This window comes from Choloepus didactylus, chromosome 6, assembly GCF_015220235.1.
Source record: "Choloepus didactylus isolate mChoDid1 chromosome 6, mChoDid1.pri, whole genome shotgun sequence".
Classification (NCBI taxonomy): Eukaryota; Metazoa; Chordata; class Mammalia; order Pilosa; family Megalonychidae; genus Choloepus; species Choloepus didactylus.
In genome coordinates, this window is record NC_051312.1 from 36,389,436 (window position 1) to 36,417,260 (window position 27,825).

Here is a 27,825-nt window from a genome sequence, read left to right on the forward strand (position 1 = left end):
AAAATTACAAAAGGAATTTTATTTCAAAAGCATAAGGGAACATTTACATTTCAACAAGGTGATAAACAGGTGTCTCGCTAAAGGAAAAAAATGCATGGCATTAAATTTTTCATTAAATTTTTAAAGAAAAATAACCTAAATTGTGCACTATTGCCTTAAGAAAGGAGAAGGGGAACAGCAAGGCAGAAGGGAAGGAACGCAGTCAACTCAATAATGAACTCAAGAAAGCAAAATCACTCTGCTTTGAGTTTACAAATATACTTTTTTAAAAAAGGCAGGAAAGTTACACTTAATGTTGAAATTTTTTTATAGCTCTAGTTCCAATAAAGTGAAATGGCTTTAGGCCACAAGGTGATCTGCCTTTGAGGCCCAGACTAACCTGTCACAGTTTTCAAATGGCGATTCCATGTTCCTATGTCTGTTCAGATTCCAAGGAGCTTAGGTTCAGCTCATAGTCTTTTGGAATGTTTAATGATTATTGCCACCACTCCATATTCAAGCTGACCAACTTCTTTTGCTCACTTGTATCTGAAACCCCCCCCCCCCCCCAATGTGTGTTAGTAATTCTAGCAAAGGGGTTTTGCTTTTTCAACACAGATGTAACTGAGGGCACATTAATAAACAACAATGAAGACACCTGCAATGGAAACAAACTATTCTTCAAAAAATACATTAAACTACAAAAAAAATGTCATTCAGGCATTTGACTTGAATAGCAAACTTAGGGGAGGAAAGATTAACTGTTGAACAAAAATACAGGAAACACTGAAATTGCAGAGCAAAGGGCCTAGGCTATTAAAAATGCCCATGACATTAAACACTCCACAACCCCCCCATCTGTTGTTTTAACCTAAATATTCTATTGGCTAACTTATACAATAATTTTGATTAATAACCTGAGAAGTTAAAATCTTGAAAGTGGCAAAAACAAACTGAGAGAGCATCCCTTATGTGTCACTACACCATGTTATCAAGTCACTTTTCCTGGGTAGCCCTGGTTATTAAACCCCCAAATTCTAAATTACACTATCTCATCCTATAGAAACCTATGTACATTAGATTCATTATTTTGGCTATATTTCACCAATAGGGATCTCCAAATTTATCTTTGAAAATGCAGCCTGTGTTTATTTTTAAATAACAGTAATCATGTAAGTACAACTGACTTAAAACCCCTCACCATTGGGAGAAAAACCAAGATAAGTCACTAATGGATTCAGCCCCCCAAAAATAATAACTGTGTTAAAGACTACCCGTTCCTGGAATTTTAAAAAATGATTTATGTCATATAGTCAAGTTTCATAGCATGCATATATCTATATATATAGATAGATATATCCATATATACACATATGTATGCTTATGTATGTATATTATACATACACATTTCTATTCTGAATAGTAAGATCCCATACTCAAAAGTTTACATCACAATATATGGAAAAGAGTTATGTGAGCAGTGCAAAGCACCTTCCTTCTTTCTTAAAATGTAATGTCATTTCTACATTTTAAGAAAGCTGGTGTTTTGCTTTTATGACACTAGGTTAGGAATGCTGCAACATTGCCTTGCAGCTTTATTAAAAAACAATGAAAATAAGATTGGCCATTACTCTTCTCCGTATACTGAGAGAAAAAAATAAGACAGAGAGGAGAGGAAAATCAATAACCTTTCAAAACTGATGATCTCTATCAGTTATCAGAAAGAATGAATTTCATTACATTTTGTATTTGAACAGCTCTCAATAACAAATTATCAAGATGCTTAAATGAGAAAGATTTGCAGTATGATGTCTGAATGATGATACTGCAAGAACAAGTTGAGATTGCTAACAAAGCATCCAAAAATATTTTTGTGGTTTCACCTTGGACACAACCATGGTCTGTTACAAAAGCAGATCATAAATACAAAGGTATAAAGAACATTAAATTTTTAGCTGAAGGCAGCAGTTATTTTAAAGGGACATCCCCGGCAATCCAATGAATAACAGAATTTGAATATAATAATTAAGCTCATGACAGTGCTGAAGAATGTGATGTTTTATTCAGTAGAGTCTTCCCCGACTACGATTTCCTCGTGCTCCCCAACTTCGGCCACCTCTACTTCCCCTGAAGGCTCCTCTCTGCTCTACGAAAAAGCGAATAAGGGTTTAGGTCTTGCTCGGGACTTCATGGTACAGCAAACACAGAAGAAATGTAGCTTGTGGCTCTGAATGTAGCTGTAGACCCTATAAGATTAGAATTGGTATTCTGCTAGTCCATCTACAAGTTCATTTTGTACATAAAATCCAGGGTAACATACATTCCAAAGCACATATGGTAAGGTGCCAAATACATTCATGGTAGGTGCTAAATTAAATATATTCCATTAACAAAGTTGTTTTAAGGTGACAATATGGTAACTCCAACACCTTTGATATCTACCATACTACCAAAGATAATAAATGAAGCTATAAAAATTGCTATACTTAATATGAGATTAATAGAAAAGCCACCGACTTTGAAAAATTAGTGCCACATATGCAAATTATCATAGAACATTAACGATCAATTTTGAAGAAATAGGCTAGACGGAAAAATGTACCTTTCAGATGCTGTAAGTAGGCAATTTTCTTTTGGTCACAATATTTCAAACAAGGACCCACATAAATATATAGATACAAATGATGGTAGGTATTTTCACTGTTTTATCATAGCTATGCGAGCTGCCCAGAGTGCTGCCAAAAAGGTGTTATGTACATGCAGTGTGTGGATTACTGCTGTAAATTAAACATATCTTTTGCTGAAAAATCAAGTCACTTGTGTCACAGGATAGAATGAAAGTCTTTGTTCCATTGGTAAGTCTCTTTTATAGCCCCAGAGAAATATTCCTCAAAGGAGTCTTTCCAGTGAAGAAAGCTGATTCAAGTTATCCCAAGCTGTACTTTTCATCATACGTAAATGAATTAGGAATCTCAAACTCCTAAATCCAGGCATCAGATCTCTTCACATGTCCTCTTTGTAGCAAATCATTGTCGGCAGCAATAAAAATGGGCTTGGTCTTGCCATTTTTGTTCATCCATAATGTTGGAGGCTTGAAAAAATATCTATTAAGTCAACTTTGCAACCCATTTTTTTTTTTTCTTTGTCATTTTGGCTAGAAATATATATAGTCACCTTATTTGGGTGATGTTTTGATGTCTTTTTTTTTCTTCAGAATGAAAAGTAAATCAACTTTGAGTTAGAAAACCAACTAGAGCTTTCCCCAGCTTAGCCAAAATATGTGTAATATAATGGTTCTGATTCAAAGTCACCTCATGTCATGACACATTTTTTTTAAGCTGGTTGGTATGGAAGCCATTATAAAATGAAATCATCATGCGTGGCCTCTCCCTCACTAAGCCCACTCGGCAGGTAAACTTAATGCCCTCCCTCCTACATGGAACATGACTCCCAGAGGTGTAAATCTCCCTGGCAACGTGGGACATGACTCCTGGGGATAAGCCTGGACCCAGCATCATGGCATTGAGAAATGACAAGAAAATAAAGTTTCAGTGGTTGAGAGATTTCAAATGGAGTAGAGAGATCATTCTGGAGGGTATTTCTTATGCGTTATATAGATATCCCTTTTTAGTTTCTAGTGTATTGGAATAGCTAGATGGAAATACCTGAAACTGTTTAACTGCAACCCAGTAGCCTTGATTCTTTTTTTTTTTTTTAAATTAAATTCAGTTTTATTGAAATACATTCACACACCATACAATCATCCATGATATACAATCCACTGTCCACAGTATGATAAGTTATGCGTTCATCACCACAATCTATCTCTGAACATTTTCCTTACATCAGAAAGAACCAGAACAAGAATAAAAAATAAAAGTGAAAAAAAACTCCCAAATCATCCCCCCATCCCACCCCATTTGTCCTTTAGTTTTTATCCCCATTCCTCCACTCATCCATACACTAGATAAAGGGGGTGTGATCCACAAGGTCTTCACAATCACACTGTCACCCCTTGTAATCTACATTCTTATATAATTGTCTTCAGGAGTCCAGACTGCTGGGTTGGAGTTTGGTAGTTTCAGGTATTTACTTCTAGCTATTCCAATACATTAAAGCCTAAGAGGTGTTATCTATATAGTGCATAAGAATGTCCACCAGAGTGACCTCTCGACTCCATTTGGAATCTCTCAGCCACTGAAACTATTTCGTCTCATTTTGCATCCCCCTTTTGGTCAAGAAGATACTCTCAGTCCCACGATGCCGGGTCCACATTCATCCCCGGGAGACATACTCTGCGTTGCCAGGGAGATTTACACCCCTGGGAGTTGGGTCCCACATAGCGGGGAGGGCAGCGAGTTCACCTGTCAAGATGGCTCAGTTAGAGACAGAGAGGGCCACATCTGAGCAACAAAGAGGTACTCAGGGGGAAACTCTTAGGCACCACTACATACAACTTTAGACTCTCCTTTGTGGTAATGAGCTTCATAAGGGCAAGTCCCATGCTCAAGGGCTCAGCACATCAAACCACCAGTCCCAATGTTTGTGACAACATATGCTAGGGGATCAGCATCTCAAAGTTTAGAGATAGGCCTTACAACTCAGGGATAGAGTTAACTGCTGTAAGAGCTTACAATCTAGGGACTATTACAATTATTGTGTCCATGTTAGGCTATGTTCTAAGATTCAATTCTGAGTTTACACATTGTAGATAGTCCATATTGGTGAGGCATCATCCCTCTCACCATGTTTTCTCCAACACTTTTACTCCTATATATATATTTTCCTACAATTTTATAGTTATATTCACATACCATACATTTATCCACAGTGTACAATCAGTTGTTCATGGTATCATCATAAAGTTGTACTTTATCACCACAATCAGCATTTGAACATACTGATTACTACAAGAAAAATTGTTTTTTTTTTTTAGCAATAAGAAAAAATGATAAAAAGAAAAATAACAGGTCATACAATACAGTATACTACTAAGGACAGCAAATAACACCACTACCAAGAATCCCAGATTACAACCCTATATCCCCTTCTCATATACATTTAGCATTGGTGTATTGCCTTTGTTACATTTAATGGAGGTATATTACAATGTTACTGTTGACCATAGACTTCAGTTTGCTTTGATTATGTTTTTTCCTGAATACCATCCCTTTTTCAAATTTCTACATGGTTGACATTCATTTGCTTTCCCACATGCAAAAACATTTTTATATTTGTATATTTAGTAACAGTCATTGGCCACTCCAGTTTTTGCCACATTATACAGTCCCAGTCTTTATCATCTATCTTTACCTCTGGTGTCATACATTCTCCTATCCCACCTTTCAGCTTTACTCACAGACATCTTTGTTCAGTGTACTTACAATACCGTGCTACCATCACACAGTATTATGCTATCTATTTCTGGATCTATGCAATCAATCCTAAACATTCTGTAGTCCTTCAGCATCAAATGGCTGATCTCTGCCCTCTTTCTATCTTCTGGTCGCCTGTGTTGTCAGCTTTTAACTCCCAAAGTTTGTTCATTAATGTCTGTTCATGTTAGTGAGACCATACAGAATCTGTCCTTTTGTTTCTGGCTAACTTCACTCAACATAATGTCCTCAAGGTTCATCCACATTATTACATGATCCATGTCTTTGTTCTGTCTTACAGCTGCATAATATTCCATCATGTGTATATACCACAGTTTGTTTATCCACTCGTCCTTTGATGGACATTTGGGCTGTTTCCATCTCTTGGCAATTGTGAATAATGCTGCAATAAACATCGGTTTACAAATGTCTGTTTGTGTCTTAAGTTTCAGTTCCTCTGAGTATATACCCAGCACAGTAGCCTTGATTCTTGAAGACGATTATGTAACTATGTACCCTACACGGTGTGACTGTGTGATTGTGAAAACCTTGTGGCTCACACTCCCCCTTATCCAGTGTATGGACAGATGAGTAGAAAAATGGGAATAAAAATTAAATGAATGGGAGTATGGGATGTTTTGGATGTTGTTCTTTACTTGTATTTTTACTCATATTTTAAGTTTTTTTGGAGTAATGAAAATGTTCAAAAATTGATTTTGGTGATGAATGCACAACTATATGATGGTACTATGAAAAACTGAATATACACTGTGGATGACTGTAGGGTACATGAATACATCTCAGTAAAACTGAATTTGGGGAAGAAAAATTAAATCATGTTTATTACCCTCGTGAACACACTGAGAAAATCAGAGGTAGTATCTCTGAGGGGAAGATGCTCTCAGTGATTGATGCCATGACTGTAGAGTCATTCAGGAGTGTAGGAGCCTTTGGGGCCTTGACTTCTGCATTTCTGATTATCTAGACTTGGCCCCATCTGTGTATTTGTTTGTATACTTTTTCCTAATTAGTACCATATTCATGATAAAAAATCTTCATTTTCCATTTTTCAGTTAATTTAATTCAACATACCTAACAAATTAACATCTTCATAGATAGCGTTTTTAGCTATAAAGTAACAGACTACTAAAATTCATCCTTTCAACCAATTCTAAAGTTTTTTCGAAGAACTAGGTTCACCTCAATTGTTCAGCTACATCTAATGAATACAGGAAGTACACTGTATGGAGATATTTGTTATGGTCATCTCTTCTATACTGGCTATTCTTTTTTGATCTCTAATGGGCAGTCATTTCTACAATATGGGGATTCACCAAATTTTGTTTTCGAAGGGCTTCATTCTGAAGAATTATCCTGCATTTTTATGATTTTGTCAATGGTTTCAAGCTTATTTTACTTTTTAAAAAAACTGGTCCTTGTAAAAATTACACTTTGAAAATTATTTTTGTATTCTGAAAAGGTAAAAGCTAAAGGACACAAATCACTAGGCACAGAATGTTTAATACTTCTGTGTTACTGGGGAACTCCTTGGGCAGAGAGAACTAAATATAGGTACATGTTTACAAATAATTTGACAAAATGCAGCATGAATTTGAACTAATTTGTGGGAACCAATACCATGTCTGTATAACCAAATGTCAGAGACAGGGATTGGTAAAGTGATAAACTTCGTTAAGGAAAAAAAAGCCTAGTTATGTATGCCTGCATGGACTCAAATAACAATCACAAATTCTGGCTCCATCTCTGTGGTGAGTAAGATCAGGCTCATGACACTAGTATAATCTATTCTCATTGCAGTAGACCTGTTCACTTTAAAAGGATTGTAATATTAAGACCACCTGGTTCTCTAATAATGCAAAAGGAGAAAATTTCCCAAGCCCCCAGTGCACGACTCGTTTTTAAACCATTCACCAGTCTTCTGTCGAAAAATAAAGGAGAGCTTGGTTGACATAGAAAAGTGGAATTATGATGATTTTGTTTAATGTGGGTAACAAAATCAATGTATTAAGGACTAAGAATACAAAACATTTCTCCCTTAAAATTTTGGAGCAAAATCGACATCCCAGAAAAAAATGTAGCACACGTCTCCTCCTTTCCTGACTCACTGTCAGTTCCCTGAAGGGCATCTGTACCCTAGTTGAGAAGCATGACCTTAAGGAAAGGACATAAAAAAAAAAAAAGGTGGACAAAAAAATTGAAGTACATTAAGTCCACCAATTCTCATTTATAATACTGAGAACTGTTTTCAACTGGAGAAATGAAAGAAAAAGTCAAGAAAACTCTTCAAATTGTTAGTGAGAACTTCTGTGAGAACTTCTGTAACCTCATTACACTGAACTTCCAAATGTAAAACACTAAAAGAAATCCTGTTCCTACTTTGTAGTAAGAATCAGAATTAGTTCAGACTTCAAATTGCTTTGCAACTCAGTTTATGACAAGCCCCAATTACAGGGTTGACTCCTATAAGAATATTAAAGTACTGTTATACCAGACACAAAATATAAGTAATTAACAGGCAGTCTGTTTTGCCCTTCTGTTCCTCTGGTGACTATGGAATAGCTTAAATTGTGACTTCTGGATTTTGGTCTTGAGTAAAACTTATGCTTATATTTTTTCACATTGACAAATTATTTTAAAACATCATACACAATTTAAAGCTTTGTATTTTTCACATCTCTTCCACATGCATTGTATCAACTGATTCTCACAATCATGTAAGGCAGACTCCTCACGGAAACTCAGAGTAACTGACTTGCCCAAGTGAAAAAGAATACAATTCTCTTGTTTATTGCCATAGCTTCTGACTACTTTCATTTCAGTCACATTTTCCTACTATCTGAGATAATAACTGATTTTAAGAATGGTACTGCTGTACACATTAAATCATACAAATCTCAGAGGACAATATTTGGTGCAGTGTAGTAATATGAATGTATAATCCTTTCCATTTACAAAATGGTTCTACAAATATTCTTTGATGCTTATAAGAACCTTATTATAATTGCCATTTTCCAAATAAGAAAAGAGAGGCTCAGAAATACACATACACATATTATTATATAACTGAGAGTCAGTATCTTTCTTACTCACTAAGGTTGGTTAAAGAGTCGGGAATTGAACAGTTCATTTGACAATCTAGAACTGCACTTCTAGAACTCATTTGCTAAGACATTAGAGAAATTCAGCTACTGTAGGAGGACTTAATGTTACACCTATCTCACCTTGGAAACAGAAGTATAGAGTATATTTGGTTCAGAATGTACTTTGAATAAATACTTCAGAATTAATGTTGACTGGTTAATCAAGAACAACCACAAGCATGTTTGGTTGCTAGTATTACAAAACTTTGTCTTCCTAAGCAAGATAAGGAGCTGAGTCAGTAATATTTTTGTCCGTTCTTTAAAAGGATCTGTAAGGAAATAAGCCAATGAGAGACAAACTTCACTTCAGATTGAATGGCCTTGGGAGATGAGATGGTGAGAAGCTCTCTCTTTAGGCCCTAATGGCTAAAGGGGAGCAGGAGGCATTGATAGGACTACATTCTGGACAGAGGGAGAAAAGACTGCAGTGAAACATGTCTTCCTTCTCAGATGATGTTTTAACATTGACTCCACTTCTACGACTTTTCCTTTTGAACTAGCTGCAGAAGATGGAAGGACCAGCCAGTCAAGGTCCAAGAAGAAATCATTAATAACACATCTGCCAGAGCCTAATCTGTCCCTGAGGAAGAATGTGCAGAATATAAAAATATCTTGCCTTAAAGACAGAACTGGGAAAACAAGGGATGAATGGTTCATGCCAACGTCCCTTCTTTCTTACTATTGGGTCCACTGAATCCAAGAAACATATTTTTCTTTAAGTGGTTAGTGTTGCATGCTCAATTCAGTGAGCCTTCAAGGATGCATTAGAGAGGAGTGAGATAAGCTATTTCCTGAAGAGTCCTAATTCTCCAAGCTAACCCAGAAAGGTCATCTGATACGATATATAATCAAATAATTAAAATCAAGTACAACACAATTTTTGCCTAATCTCCCATGTTGCTTGTACCCAAACGGAAACGCTCACCATAATTAAAGTTGCCCAAATTGCTGCTATATTTCCCACTAGGAGGATTATAAATTTGCCTCGCATCCCTTTTTGGTCCTGCTGGAGATTTCTTGGGTGGTGAACCTGAAGTTGCATCTTCACTGGCTCTCTTTTGCCTATATTGGTAGGAAGAACAGCAATAAAACACTTTCTTATCAAACCAGGTTATCAATACATTTACAATTTAGCGAATTAGTTCTTAAAAAAACACTAAAGATGATAGTTACGATGGGAAAAAAGGGATTAACATTCTGAGGTCATCAACTTAACTGTAGCTTAACTATTCAGACAAAGTCAGGGGGCATTTACAAGGCTTTAAAATAAGCTAAAATATGTAGTTGCATAGACTATAAGCAAGTGATTCATTTTATAAAACTTGTCAGAAAAAGTCTAGTTATGCCAAAGGAATACAAACAAGCCTGAAAGTTCCAGGGTTATATTCTACTAGTTAACACTGGAGTTAGATTTTATATTTTAAATCATGCTTACAATAGTCATATTTTAACATCTTTACTAAGAATCATTTAATAATATATCATTTTGTGTATTAACTGTAACATATGAATTTAGATTTTCTTATTGATAAATCACAAAAATGAAAACATTAAAATCCCCTTTAAATATATTTCTTACCCGATCTCAACCTTCTGTACAGGTTTCCAGGATAATGTTACTGTGCTCTTGTAAGAAGGAGGAATATGGAAGAGATCCTGAGGAGACAAAGTTTATGAAAGATTACTAATGCACCCGGTGGTAGGAGGGTGTTGCGGTAAGGATGGTAAACAGGGAGAGATGATTTTAAAGATTAAGTTTAGCAGAGGAAGCTTTAATTATCCTTCTTGCTCTTGAGCTGGTGACCTAAAACAGCAAAAGAAAAAGAGGGACAATTTTGTTTACAAATTATACCTTGCCTCATTAACATTTTGTGGCATCATTTAAGAAACGACAGCTGAGTCTGTTTCTAAATGTTGTTTCAAGTTTCAGGATAAAATATAAGTATTTATCAACTTTAAGTTTTATCACCTTTAAGCCAACAAATAGTACTTTCCTTTGAACAAGGTGTGCCAATGTGCTTTAGGGAAAATAAAATGTTGTAGTCTGCATTTTCTTTTGCACTCATAGATTTTCAAGTGGCTGAAAATTAGAACAAAACTAAAGGCCTGACTAATCTAATCTTTCTTTTTTCTTCCCCTCAAATATCTATACATTGTCAATAAGGGAAAAATCCAGAAGACTTAAATACCTAATGACCAATATGTGGTAGGAATTCAAATGTTTGCTGGATTTAAATCTTAATCCAGAACTGAAATAATCTAAACTCATAATATTCTCAAATTTATGAATGGATTCCTAAACATATTTATTCTTAGTATTTTAACTACCATTTCTTACCACCTCTCTCCTAATTTTTACGTACAGATAAAATGTGATAAAAGTAAACTGAGTTTTTTTCCCCACAGGTAAAATGAATGTACTGAAAAAAATCACCTCTTAACTATGTAAAACCGAAGTCCACTATGCCTGATAAATGCAAGGAATTAACCAATACAAAGCGCTTTGATCAAAAATGCTTGTGAGGTTTCTTGTTGCAGTGATTTAGCATATTATAAGGCTATGAAATGAGACAGAGACTACAGGAAGAGGACAGGGAAAGACCTCAGTTTTAAACACACTAAATCTCAGGTGACAATGGGAAACTGTGGTACAGTTTGGGGGTTCATTAAAATAGAAGTAAAGGTAAATCATGGATTAGATGAGTTGCTTAGGTAGAAACTAAAGATTGCAAAGAATGCCAAGGATGGACCAAAGCACACCAGTTTTTCCTGTGATCTTCCTTTATAAAGCAAAGAATTGATCATGTCATACTCCTACCCCATTTAGAAAATATTTCATGATATTCTGGCAAGTCACCCTACATATTGCTGGCTGATCCTATTCATCACTTTTCCCCATATACCCTCCTACTATAGTAATCTTTATATCACTTATGGTTTCCTGAATAGGAAACTGTCTCATATCCATTCAGTAGGTCATAGTATTTGCCAAGTTTAAAATGTTCTTTCTTTGCTTTTCCACTTGGCAAGAAGACACTCATCTCTCAATGTCTAACATACGGTTGCTTTCTCTGAAAAGTTTCCCTCTTTTTCCTGATAAAAAATAATTCCATAGGATTTTGATCAGATTAGCTTTAAGGCATTCTACTAGTCCCAATTTTATTACTATCAGGCTTTGTGCTCTGAGGGTTACAAATATTTCTTCTCTCATTTGGCTTCAATACTGTTAACTTATAACAAATAATGGTTACTGTATAATTCTTTTTTTAGTTCTCTCAGGTTGTTAGTTTTTTGTTTAGGTGAGTAAATACTTGTGGAGGATACATAGAATTAAAGGGCAATTATGGCTTAAAGTTAAAGGAAAGATATATGCTAGCCTACAGTACAGAAAACTCTCAATTTATTATCTACATAAGTTAACAGAAAAGACCAAAGGAAAACATTTTTTTTTGTGCAACAGTGGCTACATAGGCCTGTCCGTTCTTAGTTTAAAGGTTATCTACTCCAATGGTTTGGGCCAGAGAAAATTTGAATGCTTCTCTTCATTTAGTAGTATTTTCCTTTGGTAACTTTTAAATAAAACAATGTATGACTTCATAATGGCTACAGAAATTTCACTGGATATTATAAAAATTATAAAGTTGTAAAAGGCCAACCATCAGGAATGCAATGGCATCTCCCTTTAAACAGTTCCATTACAGATATCAAAACACATGGAAAACCTCTTTCGGGTGAACTGAGAAGGTTGGGTAAGAAAGGAAGACTTACCTTGATTAAAACATTGATATTGTTTGTTATTTTCAATGCAACAACTTTAATTTTGTTCTGCCAAGGGAAAGCAAAATTAAATTAAAAGCCAATAATTTTTTATGATGCATATTCCATTCCAATATAGGAGAAATTACACTTATCTTTCAAAATCATTTCTGCAGATAGAGAATTATTTGGTCTATAGATAATGCTTAATTCCTATTTCCTGACAAAAAACAAGTCTAAACATGGCAGAAAAAAGCAAATCTTTCTATGTTCTCTTGACACATTAGAATATTAAACCGTTATCTACAATTTATCTGAAAAATGGATGAGGGCCAGATATACACAAAGGAGTTGTTTTAAAAATCAGTTTAAGTTACAGGAAACATAACGAAAACTTGAAACATTTCATTAAGACTGGGATGAAGACTGATTTAAGTAAGTTAAGGTCAGGGTAAACAAAAATCCCCGAACAAATATATACATTGTTTGGTAGGAAATTGACACTTTAATCTTTTTGTCTATAGTACATTAATATTTGGGTTTCAGAAAGGTGAAATTAAAAACATCATGACCATTAATCAAATATTTAAACAAAATGTGCTACTAATGAGACTCTTGGGAAAGGCTGATATGTATCATCTAAGACTGGTAACAAACACTGTTCTATGATTAAAAAAAAAAAGCTTCCTACACAACTTAGCAAATAACTAAACATGGAGACAATCCTCTAACATCATAGTACATGTTCAACACAGACTTGTATCAATTCAAATAAAGTCAAACCTCACATTTCAATACATGAACTCACAGCCTGATATTATTCATATTTATAACTTATAACAAATGGTGGCTATTATAAAATTTCTTTAGAAGGGATGAACTGGTATTCTTACCTCTTCTGTTTTTAAGGCCTCGCCTGTTTTCCCCTGGAGAGCCAAGCGTAATTGTCTGATATAAACTTGTAGGCCCCGTGCAAAGTACTGCAGCCTAAATGAAGAAGTGTTTGTTAATTAGCAAATCATCACTTTAATTTTTGTTTTTAAACTCAAATAATCTTCTGCTCTAAGAAAATAATCCTAAGTGCAGAAAAATGGCTACATAACCAATAAATCAGAGTGATTTCTTAAGTTGCTTCTGATCAAGTGTTTCACCAAGCATTAAACCTCTGCTTTGCCAAAAGGTAGCACACAGTGACAAGTGATACCATGGATAGAGCATTTCAAAATTTAAGATGTGAGTTTATCAACAGAATGATTCAATACAAAGGCAAAGTCATGAAAACATATTGATCTCTCCAGTGCTGCTCCTCTAGTAACACCAACATATTAATAGCAATAGCAGCCACTCTTCATCGAGTACCCACCATGTACCAGGCATTGTGCTAAAAGCTTTATTTTACGTTATTTCATTTAACTCTCACAACTCTATGAAGTAGGGTAGTATTATCATTCTAATTTAAAGGCTGAGTAAAATTTAGGGTTTGCGTAGAGAGCCTGCCCATAATAATAAATAAACCAAGTGGGGAAAACCAGATACCATTTTTTGAAAAGTTCATTCTCCTGTACCGATTTGTAATGCCACTTCTGTCATTTACAAATATATCTATTTTCTGAAGCTCCATCCTATTCCATTGATATCCTACTTTTTTCAGTAACACTGTTTATTTTGGGCTCTTTGCGATTCCATATGATTCTACTTGTTCCATGAAAATGGTTTGCTTCCTCTCCATTTATCTTGATTTAAAAATATCCTTCAATAATGTTTTGTAATATTTTTCATAGAAACCTTACTGATCTTGTGTTGATTCTTAGGTTTTAGTTGTTGTGAATAAGAATTGTTTTATTACAGTTGTTATTACTGATATACAGATACACTACTGATTTTGAAATACCCATGTTGTATCTAGCAACCTTGCTCAACTCTTTTTAGTTATAATATCTGTAGGTTGTCTTGAATTTGACAGTCATATCCTCTGAAATGAAGACAATTTTAGTTCTTCCTTCCTAATTCTTATGCATCATATATGGTACAAACTTTAATGGATTTAACAGATTTTCTAATATTAATTTTACTATGTTAATACTTAGGATATAACTATCTATGTACAAGTGAGATTGATCTATAACTTTTTTTTTGTTAATTCTCCTTATTTGGTTTTGGAGTCATTATTACATTAGCCTTTCAAAATAAGATTACTTTCCTCCTTTTTTATTTTCTCTTATAAGATAGGGTAAATTATTTAGTCCCTATCTGTTTCTTACAAGTTTGATAAAAATTTTGTTGAGCCATCTGGGCCTGGTGTCTTCTGAAGCAGAATTCTTTGATTATCAATTTAGTGTCTCTAATTTCTACTGTTACCTTTTTTTAAGAGTTAAAATTTTTTTTCCTGAGTCAATTTTTAAAAAAATGCTTTTATATTTTCCAAGTTAAAAAAAATAATCTGGCAAAAAGCTGCTCAGTTTTTACAAGTTAAGCAATCTCTATAGTATCTGAAATTATAGCCCTTTTTAATTCCAAAATTATAAAGCCTTTTATTCTTTTTTCTTGATCAGTCTCACCTATTAGTTTTTTTTTTTTCTTTTTTCCCCAAACCAGCATCTTTTTTTTTCTTCCCTACTTTATTACTTTTCATCTGTATTCTTTCTTTCCTTCTATGGCCTTTATGTTTATTCTGTTTTTCCCTTTCTTAACTCATTTATTTTCAAACTTTCCTGCTTTTAAAATCAAGATATTTAAGATTATGTATCTTTAAATTACCACTTCATTTCTACCCCCAAATTTTGCTATATGGTATTTTCATTGTAGTTCAATTCTAAATATTTTGTAAATGTTTTGTGAGACTCTTAGGAATACATGTAAGTTAAAACATACATATATTTATATTTAGCTATCTTTTATTGCTGATCTTCATGTTTAATTGCATTATGGTCAGAGACTGTACTTGAAATGCTACTGATACTTTGAAAATGGGCTAGGATTTCCTCTGGGACCTACCATGGATTGTTAGTTTTTATACGTTTTCCTGTGTACTTGTAAAAACTGCATATTCTCTATTTCTTGAGAACAGTATTCTAACTATATTTACCCCATATCCCACTAAGTTTTGTCTGTTTGAGCTTAAGCGTTGGTTTCTTCATGCAACTCAGTTTTGCTTTATCTATTTTAGAACACTATTATTAAGTGCATCAGTTTGTGATTATTATATATTATCTTGATAGATTGCTCCTTTTATCATTCACCATCCCTCTTTGTTCCTGAATTCTTAAAACTTAAATTCAGTTTCTACATTTTATTAAAATATTAAACCAGCTTTCTTTTGGTTGGTATTTAGATGATGTATCTTTTCCATGTCCTTTTTTTCAAGCTTTCTTTTTGGCTTTTAGATATAACTCTTACAAGCAGCATGCAGCCAGTTTCCTCTTCTTTTGTTAACCCAATGTGACACTATTCATCACTGGGTTGTTAACATTTATATTTATTACCTATTTTTTATGGCTGCTTATCTATTAGTATTTAATTCACCATTTGCTGTTAAGAATTTTTCTTCCTGTTTTCTTTTGGATTCGTAATTTTCTGTATTCCTTTCCCACCCTCTACTGATTTGGAAGCCACAGATTTTATTTTTATTGTTTTAGGGGAAAATCCTCAAGATAACCAGCAGAAGACTTGGTTCAACTGCCAACAATGAGGCTGAATCTGAGTTCCTCCCTTCTCACCACTTCCCTAGTCTTGTAGCTCCCTGAAGCCTATACCCGCAGGAGGGTCTGACAGTGTTTTACAGTTTCTTTTTGGTATAAAGCAGGATAAGAGAAATCTCTTGTAAAACAAAACAAAACAAAACAAAACCAAACCAAACCCAGGGAGCTTCAAGATAGCCACCACCCTTGCCAAGGATTGGATCACCTCAATCATACAAACCTGATTTTGAAATCTTTGAGCTTTTCTGCATTCAGTTTGGCTGTTAAGAAATCTGGAAGTTTTCGGCCCAACTGGTGAAAGCTATACAATAAACATTCCACATAGCTGAACTGCAGTTTAGGTTCTTCATTACCAGCATTCTCTCCATTTTCTGCTTCTTCTGGAGGGAGAGGCATATACTCCTAAGAGATGAAAATATAGAGATGTTTGCAAACTTAAGCTCTCTAAATACTACCAATTATAAACATATACTCGTAATTGTAGAGCATGCTTTTAGAGATGAAGCATTAAAAATTACCAAGATTAGAAGCTTGAGAAAGGTTTCTCTTTTGCCTGCTGGATCACTGCTCTTGTTGGGTAACTCTCCATACTAACCCATGTTGCAGGTGCTCCCACTATTGCTACTAATGACCATGCAAGTAGCTAACATTTATTAGGCATTTACACAGATTAGAGAAATGAAGTTTAGAGAGTTCAGGAAACTTTCTAGTGGTGACAAAGTTGTAAGGTGAAGAGTCAGGACTCAGTCTAGTTTGACATCAAAAGGTGATGCTCTTAACTACTACATCATTTAATACCAACACTAGAAATCTTTTCTGAACATTTGTCCATACTGTTTAAGTACTGACATTATTTACATTCAAAGTACTACCCAAAATGTCATTATCTAATTTCAGAAAATGGTATCTGATGAACTGATTCAGCCAAGGGCCTAACGATTATCCCTGCATGTACTGACTTGGACAGTTGTATCACTGCTCACAATAAACTAGAAAATAACTAGTGATACTGATAATTATTTTATCAAATGTCCTATTTTCTTCTCAAATATGACTTAAATGACAGTTTATTTCCTGGATGCTAAAGCTACTTGGTCTTGATGATAGGCTAGAACAAATGTAAAGAACTTTTGCAATGCTAATTTCAGTTTTGATACTATTTAGCACAATCAGAAGAGTCAGAGCTCATTTCTTTTACACAGACATAAAAATATTTTCATAAGGGAAAAACAAAGACTTACTACAAATCCAGTATCATATCTTATGCAAGCATCAACAACAGAAAAAATATCAAAGTTTAACTTTATTTGGGGAGAAAAAGGAAAATTTCAAAATCTGGTTCTCTATTATCTAGAAATCATTACTACCTTCTCAGACTTTTGGGCTCTGTATTGACCATCCACAAGGAAAAAAAAGTTCTTACCAATAACTTATCAAATAGTTTCCTTAAATTTGTTTCTAGCTTTTCCATGTCACCACAAAATGAACTCATCTCTGCCAACAATTTCAATACCTGAAACACATAATCCACTGGTTATTGTTACATTTCTTGAATGAACAAGGGCTGTAAAATAAGAATGATTCTAGATAACCATTTAAAACTTTATTTTCATCATGCTTTTACAGAATTATAATGTTTGAACTGGGAGAAAAACCCAAGAGATAAACTCTCTATTTTACATTTCAGTAATATGAAGGTTGGAGATTATTTGATTTGGTAAACTCACAATGTATGTGAATGGCGAGACAGATTCTAAAACCCAGATCTCATAATTCCTAATATATCTGTGAGGTGGAGTAAGGAAAAGAATATACAATGACACTTTCTGCTAAAGGTCAACAATGGTTGTGCAATGGAAGATAGTTTGTACTATAAAGAGATACTTAGGAAGAACTTTTGACAGCAAAGAATTATTCACTAACATTTACGGTGACTCTCATTTACTATTAAATATAGTCTCTGGATACTATTTCAAAGTATTGATAATTACTACTATTTTCAAGGTTCATCTCTGTTTTACCCATTCCCAGTCTCATGAACCTGGCCCAGTACTTTGAAGCAAATCATGGTGTCAGTGCACAGTAAAACTCCTCTCTCCTAAAGACTTATGAGGGAAATGGCACATGCATTTCCATATTTCAGTTAATTCAGCAATCATCATTAACTGCCTTTCAGGATCAGGCAATGCACTAGATTCTGGGGATACAGAGATGAATCAGTTACAAGTGGGGAGACAGATGTAATAAATAAATGTAAAGTATTATAGATTCTATAAAAAGATTGTGTATGTATGGTACAGTGGAGATACGAAGAAGAGAGAGCAGTCAGTTCTATCAGAGTAGAAGGGATAAAGAATATTTTTTGCTAATCCAGTTTAAATCTGGTTTCATCATTTACAGATAGGGATAGAAACTGTCCACAACTTAAACACCTTACTTAAAAACAGTAAGGCTACAAAGGTAGAGACTGGCTGATGGGAACTTCAGGCAGTGCTTTTGAATTGCAGTAAACTTTAATGAATCCATAAAGCATTCCCTATGCAATTAATCCTTGGCCAGGAGATTATTGGCTAGTCATTACAAGGAGTTTAAATTACTCCCTGAGAAATCGTATCTTAGTGGTTTACATTTTGTTAAAATTTGAGAATGCTGTTTCAGTGCTAACCAGCAGAAATATTCTCTCACCTCCAACTGTATATCGAGACCTTCCACCGGAGTAGTCAAAGAACTGAGGTTAGGGAGAACCTGCTCACAGAAATAAGTCACGAACCTCGTGGAATGAACATTTTTCTGTAGAAATCCAAATAACATTGAGTTGTCAAAGAAACTAAAAATATATATTCTTTCAAATACAACAGTAGAATGTGATTCAAGAAATGCTAACTGAGCATCAGAATAAGAAGTACTTTGGCTACAAATACAACATAGCGCATACCCCAGAGGACCCCAGAAATAGCCTCAATAGCCAAGTCATCTGGAGCACTGGGGATCTCTATACATCTTTGAACTCTTCCTGTATAGTCAGGTCAAATTTTTGGGGAAATTTTGGTGTTGACTTTTCAGACTTCGCATTTCTCAAAAAGGACAGATCCTTTAAACTATGTTCTACAAACTAAGGTATGCACATCGTAGAAGACTCATGGTCAAGGGAAACACAAAGCCAGAGATCAATAGCATATTTTCCTAAAACAATCTGCTGGAGAATTTAAGAAAAAAATGTTAAATCACTAAACCATATACCATAGAAGGCAAAATTCTCTAAGCAAGACTTTAAAGAAATCTGTTATTGTTTTGGGCTCTCACCTACCTCACCCAAGTCCCTGAAAGTAAATATTCACTTCACTATGTAAAGAATACTTTCATGGAAAGGTCTGAGTAGAATGCTCAACCGTGAATATCTATGGAAATATCCGTCTGTCCATCCATCTGCCCATCCATCCATCCATGTAATAGGGTAATCAAAATACCAGCTATGTAAAACAGCTTACAGAGAAGAGGGGTACCGCCTGGCGAGTGCATTGTAAGAGCCTATCCACGCAGTCAGGATCTGAGGGATTGAAGGTTTGCTCCAGGTCAGCTTGTTCAGCCACCAACTCTACTAGTTGCTGTCTTCCACTCACTGTCTGTAAGCTTTTTAACCCAGATAATATCTTCATGAACAGAACAAATTCTTCACCAGTTACATCTTCTAGGACCTAGAAAGAGACAATTCAGAGTAATAGATGGTATAATTAGGGCCTGAATGGGAAAGAAAGATCAACATGGAAACTGTATAGCAACTTTATTTCAGTTACTAAAGTCAGTTTGATATTAATGCTTCTGATATTCTGAAGAAAAGCAAAACTTCCAGCTTCAATTAATTTAGCTTCAAAGTAAACCATGCATTCTCAACAGGGGCAATATATTGCCCCCATGGGAACAAAAGTTGGATCTTGGAAAATCTTAGTCTTTTTATGCATAAAGCACATATATACATATAGTACAAAAGCAGATACACAGTATATCTGTGGCACTAAAATTTCATGGGGAATTTCACAGAGATTAGGAAAAAATGTCTAACGGCTCTTTAGGGGAGTAAAAATGGAAAAAAAGGATAAGAAACTACAGTAAACTGTTAAATCAGTTTCCATTTCCTATATTTGAATGTAGTCTCACTCATGTTAATAAGGTAATTGTACACAAAATAGGAGATCATGCAAGTCTCATTGTAATCACACTTTATAATGAGTAAAAAGTTAATTGTGACGCACCTCGAGACCTTAGCATCAGCAACTATGCTATATGTTGGGAGCACACACAAGTATGGTCTCAACCATTTGAAAGTTTATAGTTTCATGGGGTAGGATGAAAAAACAGATCAATTCAATGTGATGATCTATTTCATTTTGAAACGATTCAGAATACTATGGGAGAATATCCTAAGAAGGAGGAGGGGGTTGGGAATCAGGGAAAAGTTTCCTGAAGGAGTTGATTTGTACAGAGTTCTGAAGGATGCATAAATTTTAAGGCTAACACCAAAAAGGATTTAAATGTAATTATATCCTTTAAATTAACACACAATCACCATTACATACAGTCAAAGTGCTAAACACAACAGGAAAAACTTGAAAAAGTTCTATGGTAATTCTAATGGGATATATCATTTTGTAGGTGAGGCATATACAGCATTGATGAAAGCTGCAATTCCAAATAGGTCCTTTTCCTTTAGCGAAGTTGTACTAGATGATGACTGAAGCTTACTTTTTTGGATTCAGTTAGTATAGCTTACCTTTTTGGATTCAGTTAGTATAAGCTCCTCTACTTCCTTTGTTAAGACTTCATCTGGTAAAGTCTTAAGTTTTGTTGAAAGGAACTTGATTGCTCGCTCTCTAACAATGTCCTCTCCTTGAAGTATTTGGCTAAACAAGCCTCCTAAAGTCCCTACAAAATAAGAAAGTTGTGTGTAGCAAGTAGTTCTATACTGCAGACAGAGTAACAATGATTAGAGTGAAACAAAGTATTTCAATTAACTCAATTTACAATATTTCTTCTCAAATGAGTTTATATACACCCAGAATACCATCAATATTGGTTAAACAGAGTTTGAAATTTATATGCCCCAACCAGAGCTTCCATGATGTTCCTTTTTAAATCATTATTAATAACTAATAAAACCCAGATTTTTGGGAAAAACTTCTTTAAAGTGGCAAACGGAATTTTCCAATAGATTCCTAGTGGAAAAATGTTACCTATTTTTGCAATTATTTCTGCTGGCTTTTCAAGTCACAAACATTTAGAGTTAAGCAGATTTTGTTTTTTTCCTTCAGAACACCTAGAAATAGATCTCTGGGTGAACTCCAAATTTAAATCTTATAAAAAAATAAACCTACTAACATCTCACTTTTTTTCCTTAATTTTATCCTTAACAAATAATGCCAAGCTCCTGATTCTTTAGCACATTAAACACAATTCACAATAAGAATTGGCTTTACCTTTTGCATCCATCTTAAATATACTTAACAGGGCATTGTTCACTAAGTTAAATTCTGCAGAGTCATCTGGATAAAGAAAGTGAGACAATGAAAAAATAATTAAAAATATCATCTACTTCATTTTCAAAGACTCAACATAGTTTCTCAAAGATTACATTGAGAGGAGACTTATAAACAAAGCAATTCTCCCAAGTACCAAGAAAATACATCTTCCTATGAAGGATAGACAATCTGAACTGGCAAACCTGGAAAACTTTCGTTAAGATGGTACAATTCCAAACTATAGAAAATTGGGGGAAAAATAATGACACATTGACCATTCCACAAAGAATCTAGTCATTATGCCTTTATAAACAGAATTAAAAAGAAAACAAAGGAACCACATAATCAGTAAGTAAAGTCAAGCTTCAAACTACTAAATGAATAAGGAATTTTAATCTATCAAGAGGCAAGAGCTTCGACCAAAAAAAAAATAATAAAAAAAAAAAGAAAGAAGCAGCATCAGCTAAGGACACAGAGTTAGTATTTCAGAAAGAAGTTATATTCAGTCAAAGGATAATAATAAAACTCCTTACCTGTCTGCAAAAGTTGTGTTAATATGTCTGCCACGCGGGGTAGATTTTCTCCAGTAGCAAACTGAGGCAGCTCTTTAATTGCTTGACGTCGAATCTGGGTATGATTTAAAACAAAAAATTTACCAAATACTATCATTATTTAAAAAACAACAAATTTAACTTCTTAAGAAACCATAATTAGGGGTAGGTGAGTGACAAAATTATAAAACATGAGATTTCTAACAGGGATTGTTTTAAGAAGAATTTATTCTAATTTGATATTTAAGTTTCACACAATAAGTGAAAACAAAATGTGGTGGAAAGGAAAGATAAATACACTGCCTAATGGCAGTAGATAAATCTGCACAAACAATGGCAAATAAAACAGCCAGGTTTTTATATCTTAGGGCATATTACCACTGTATCATCCCCTAAGAATGGCTACTGTGGTAATGTTTATTTATTTTAGAATTTTCAGTACTGACTAGTTAATGCAACATTTATGAATATCTTCTGTGTACTTAATTCTAGGTGCTGATCTTGGCTTATTTAGTTTTACATAAAAGTATACAGGGTTTATATACAGCAAATTCTGAATAAAATGTTGGTGATTCACTAATTTCATTTGAAAAGCCAGGAGCTGAGGGGAGAAAATTCTTAGAAACCTGTATTAGCAGCAAGATATGCTAACAGTTAATTCTGTTCCACGGAACTACAGTATAAGAAAAACTATTCCTTATTCTAGCAATACCATACAAGTATCACAATTATTTTTCTGTCATGCAAAATATTTGGGGATGCTGAAACTATATTTTATGATGTAATATTAATATTGTTAAGTTAACTTTAAATATCCAAGCAAACATAAAACTAGTATTAGTCTTATTTGACATGCACAAAGTACAATAATCTATGAAAAAGATGTAAGCCATAACCTGTTTCTAATAATGGGTAAGAGATAAGCAAAACAAAGCATTTCATGATTCTGTGCATTTTTCACAGTTGAAAGGCAGTGAAAGAGCTAATACATTTTTTAAAATGTAGATTACAAACCTAGATATGGTTCCATGCCAGATCATATTGCAGTATTTTACCGTGCATTGATATATCAGTACTTCAATTACATTAGCAACAAACAAAATGTTTGCAAATGGTAAGAGAGAAAGCCTGCTGAAAAGTTTCAATCATAAACTTACCGATACATCTTCATCCTCACAGAGGTCTAACTGTGCATTGATAGCAGAATCAGCTAATTCAGGAAAATGCTTAAAGAATTTCGGAATAAACTGGGCAGCTAATCTTTTTTCCTTGGTACCACCTTTCACACCATCCAATATCACTTGATAGGCATCTTTATGCTGAAAGAAAGAATAAAGCAGAACAGAAACACAATTTTGATGGATGGATTGGGAAGTTAAGTAAAGGAATATAACAAAGATCCAAATCTGCTTTAAATTAATAAAAATTTTAAACAGGCTAAGAAATAGGACTTATTTTTGGAGTTCTACTGCTTAAGTTAGACACCTATCTCTCAGCCCTCAGCACTCTTTCTCTCCTATATGCTTTATTTGTGAGTAGGGAAAAGGAGAAGGACAACTATAATTTTAAATTGGAAAAAGCAAATAGGTTTGTAAATGTATCAATATTTTTTCATTCTAGTAATTACTAACCTTGGCTTTGTGATTATATTATACTTCTAAAACTGTAATGAATACCAAATAATTCTCTAAGAATTATGTTACTCTTACTTAAAATAAAATTTAACTACTTCCAATAAGCACCTTGAAGAAGGTAGAGAGGATACATTCCTGAAATTAAGTAATTCCAGGAAGGTTAGTAAGACAGCTTTATTTTGCCTCATATTTTAGGATATGAAAACAGTAACCATTCTATATAGTCAGCCAGTTTTGAATTAAGATAGATTCTGATGTCACATGTTAACTTTTTATTAGAAAAATACATTCAAAACCCATTTGCTTTCTTTTTAACAAATTTCAGAAGCTTTCTCTCAGATATTTATATTGGGAAGAGTCAACTAGTTCCCAGTGCCCACTGCATACTTGCACTTGCTTTGAAACCAGAACTTTTATTAAATAACAATGATCATGCTGGCAAACAGTAATACAGAGAGACTACACATCACCTTCTGTTTGGACATGTGGGTAAAACTTTTAATAACTGATAAAAACCTTAAAAGTTTATAGTAATGATACCAAACATGTATATAGCATAGTGTTTATTCTGTGTAAAGCACTATTCTAAATGCTCTAGATATATGAGCTCACTTAATGCAACCAAGAGGGGAATGACTAATTCAGGCATAAACATCCAATGCATTACAGAAAATCAAAACTTTAGTTTTATGATAATTATTTTCATGGACATAGAAAATACTATATTAAGTGAAAAAAGTAAAGCAGGATGCAAAGTTACTTAGATATAGTATGATCTCAATTAAGGACACCCTTTCTTTATACTCAGAAAAAGTGTTCTATGTATCAAAAGGCAAGAGTTACATTAGATCTTTTAAAGATGCAGATTTAATATAATTTGCATAACTACTAGACTATATTAAAGGCTCCTGTACTGCTAACGTATCTAACTAGTTATAAAACACAAATTCCAACAACAGATTAAATGACAACTCCTTCTGATATAATAAACATAACACCAACTCCCAAATAACACATTTCTGTGATAAACTTTAGCTTACTTATGAAATGCAGTTACAAAATTAGTCTTAAGGAGTTGTTACTTCAAAAGCCTATTATACAATTTTCAGTGCAAAGGTTTAAAACATAGTTGATTTCTACTACTTGACATTCCTGAGCACAAAATCAAAGTCTCGAACAGTTCTGACATCCTTACTTTTTTGCAAGGTATCACAAATCCAATTTCCTTTAACTCAAACTTCAAGCTTTACTTGTAAAGTCTTTTGAAGAAACCCCTTATCTTGTCTAAAATTAAATAAAGAATCTCTGCCTGAAACACTACCCCCCAATTAAAAAATCTGGAAACAAAAGGGAATCATTTGCAACATTTATTGAAAGTTAGGGACTGAGTGATGCTCAGTTGGGTGTTACTACTACTAATAAAGTAATAATAAAGATTATTACTCAGATAAGAAAACTGAGCCCCAGAGAAATGAAATGATTTGTCCAGGGCTACACAGCTAGCTACTCAGCATATCCTGGACCTGAACATAGTTCTACTGGCCTCCAAAAGTCAAGGTCTGGGCCTAATACCAAACTTTCTTAATTGGAGCAATTTAATTAGTGGGGTGTGTGTGCATGTCTACAAAAGTTCCCTTCTTCATTCTGTGAACAGCTTTTTTGTGTATATGTCTGTTCCTTCTTTCTATATATTTCTTCAAATTTGAGGAAGAAATGTGTACTCTAGGGCAAGGTACAGTGCAGGATTTAACCCTTATCCTCAAGACTATAATTTAGTAAGGGAGGGATCTGATCTGCTTGAAGGAATTTAGCTGATAAAACCTTGGAAGATTTTTAATCCTTATACATTTAGAAGGCAATGGTCTGAAAGGAGTGGGAAGTGGTAGTCTGCAGTGCCAGCAACCTGAGCAGCTGTGGTACTCAACTCTCTGGCAAAGACTGAAAATCAAAATGAAAGTTACAGGAAGTTCCCAACCAAGAAAGTCCAACATGGTCTCATACGTGTCCAGATAGGTAAAAAACCAGGAAACCTAAGTTTTGATTGTAAATCTCTTAAGATGCAAATTGGGCTTTGCTATAACAAGAATGTAAACACTTTTCTCTCCTTTAAAAAAAAGTGAAAATGTCGTCCTTTCCATTTAGGTCAGCTCTTGCTTTTGTTAGCATTAAAATCTGCAGCAATATCCTGAGTCCCACTATCTTTTTGGCATGCAGTTTTAGGTATTTTTTAAAAAAAAATAACAAATATTACATAATAGTGCAGAATTAGTAGGGATCATGGTTTAGCCAGGCTTCATTTCTCCCAGAATTCACTGTTTGAGCCTGAGTAAATGAGTACCCTTCAGCATGACAAGATCTTTCTGTCTTAAATAGTTGCTTGATAGCTGTCATCACAGTGTCATGAGGGGCCCTGATCACCAGTCATCTACAGGGAATCATGCTAAATTCATTAACACTGTTTTTCATCATTAAAGATGACATAAGAGGGAAATGCAAGCAACTCTCAATTTTCATGGTACATATAAATTCCAATTTGGCTTCCATCTGCCCTGATGTACTTGAAATAAGTGGTGGCCAAACTTTTTATACTCCAGCAGACATCTACTCCACCTGCATCAAAATGGGCTGGAGAATGGGACAGCACTACGTGTACGGTTTCAAAAAAACGTCCCTAGGAGATTCCTGATATATCTCCTTGGGAGAGCACTACCTACAAACTAACTGTGCTATGCTCCTGCCCTGCCCTGCCCCCCCCATCATCTAATGTGCAACACACCCTACATACATCTATACAAAACTGTCTCTATATTTCTCATTGATAATGGCAAAATTCACTACTGAAAATGGAAATATGTAAGGAAGGAAAATTATCTGATACTTGAAACTGATATAGTCACAATTCTAGATTAAGCTAAAATAAAGCAAAAAAAATATTTCCATTAAGCTCAGAAAGCTTCTACTTGAAATACACATAATCCAGAAAAGGAGATGGGAGATGCAAAATTTGCTACTGTTAATTCGACTCTAAGATCTTCCACTTCTTATTCTAAGGGATGGGTGAGCAGAAGAATCACATAACGTTGAAAGCACTGAAAAGATAGGGATTTCTGAAAGAGAGCACGAGTCCCCAGAAAACACACACCCACCTACTAAACTCAAGTTCAAGGGACTCCAGTACTTGATAATCACAAGAAGCAATGGCTTGCATGGTAACTCAACAGTGCTGAAACTATTAAGTCTGGGACAAACACAGCAGAGAACTTTTCCCAGACAACTCCATTTAAAGCTTCACTCCCCCCACCCCTTACTGTACTGCCATTACACGGCCCTGTTTTATTTTCTTCTCAACACTTCTCATTGGAAAAAAAACCACGCTTCTTATTTATCACTAGCCTCCCCCACAAAATGTACATTCCGGGAGAACACAGGTCTTTGTTTCTTGCCTATCGCTTGGCACAGTTCCTTGTACAAAGCAGGAGCTCAAAATACGTACTGAATAAATGACACTGTGGGTCCGCACATTAAAATCTGGACGGAAGGGCACCGCTTCTCTTTCTCGCAAACTACTTTCTGCTAAGCACTCTGCCTAAGTTAACAACCAATCTCTGCATCGAGAAAGACGTTTTGGGACTCTTGGGGAGAAGGCTCAATCTAGTCTTCGTGGGCCTACGCACCGCCGAAAAGAGAGAAAGAGACGAGAAAAACAGAGGCCAGTCTCGGAAAGAGAATTAACAAGGCTGAATTAGGAAACGCCACAGTGAGAAAAGGCTGGCGCGGGACGCAAAGAAACCTGGAAACCGGGGAGCCGCGCTTCCCCTGTTAAAGCCGGAGTCTACACTTCCAGGGAGGGACCCATCCCGACAAGGCATCCCGGAGCCTGCGAGAAGGCGAAGCAGCAGCCCGGCCCTGGAAGGTTTCGAAAGGCCGCGGAGCGCCGGGGCCTGCAGGCCGCTCGAAGTCTCACCTGGCCTACTTGCTCAGTGGCATCGGCCAGAATGCCATAGTTGCGGTACAGCTCCTCCACCGTGGGCATGATGAGCGACAAGCACAGGGCTCGCTCCTGCTGTCGTCGTCGTCGCCGGCGCCACCGCCGCCTCGGAAGTTCTCCAAACCCGCGACCCGCACTGTTACGCCTCCAGCTGCCGCCAGTGCCACCGC

The 27,825-nt window shown here is 35.0% G+C and overlaps 1 protein-coding gene across 3 annotated transcripts; it reads right to left on the reverse strand.

Moving 5' to 3' along the window:
* Window positions 1-27,825, reverse strand: API5 (apoptosis inhibitor 5). 3 transcript variants are annotated; one of them, XM_037839059.1, is made up of 14 exons: window positions 27,632-27,825; window positions 23,191-23,352; window positions 22,016-22,109; window positions 21,441-21,506; window positions 20,738-20,889; window positions 19,458-19,664; window positions 18,655-18,759; window positions 17,393-17,482; window positions 16,190-16,371; window positions 13,165-13,258; window positions 12,284-12,340; window positions 10,095-10,171; window positions 9,441-9,577; window positions 1-2,120 (listed from the first exon to the last, which is right to left on the reverse strand). In XM_037839059.1, exons 1-14 carry the CDS (start codon window positions 27,698-27,700, stop codon window positions 2,098-2,100), a joined length of 1,515 nt encoding a protein of 504 aa, XP_037694987.1. In that variant the 5' UTR covers window positions 27,701-27,825; the 3' UTR covers window positions 1-2,097. The 3 variants fall into 3 exon arrangements, with proteins under 3 accessions (XP_037694987.1, XP_037694985.1, XP_037694986.1); XM_037839057.1 differs by having other exon boundaries at window positions 1-2,125; XM_037839058.1 differs by having other exon boundaries at window positions 1-2,225.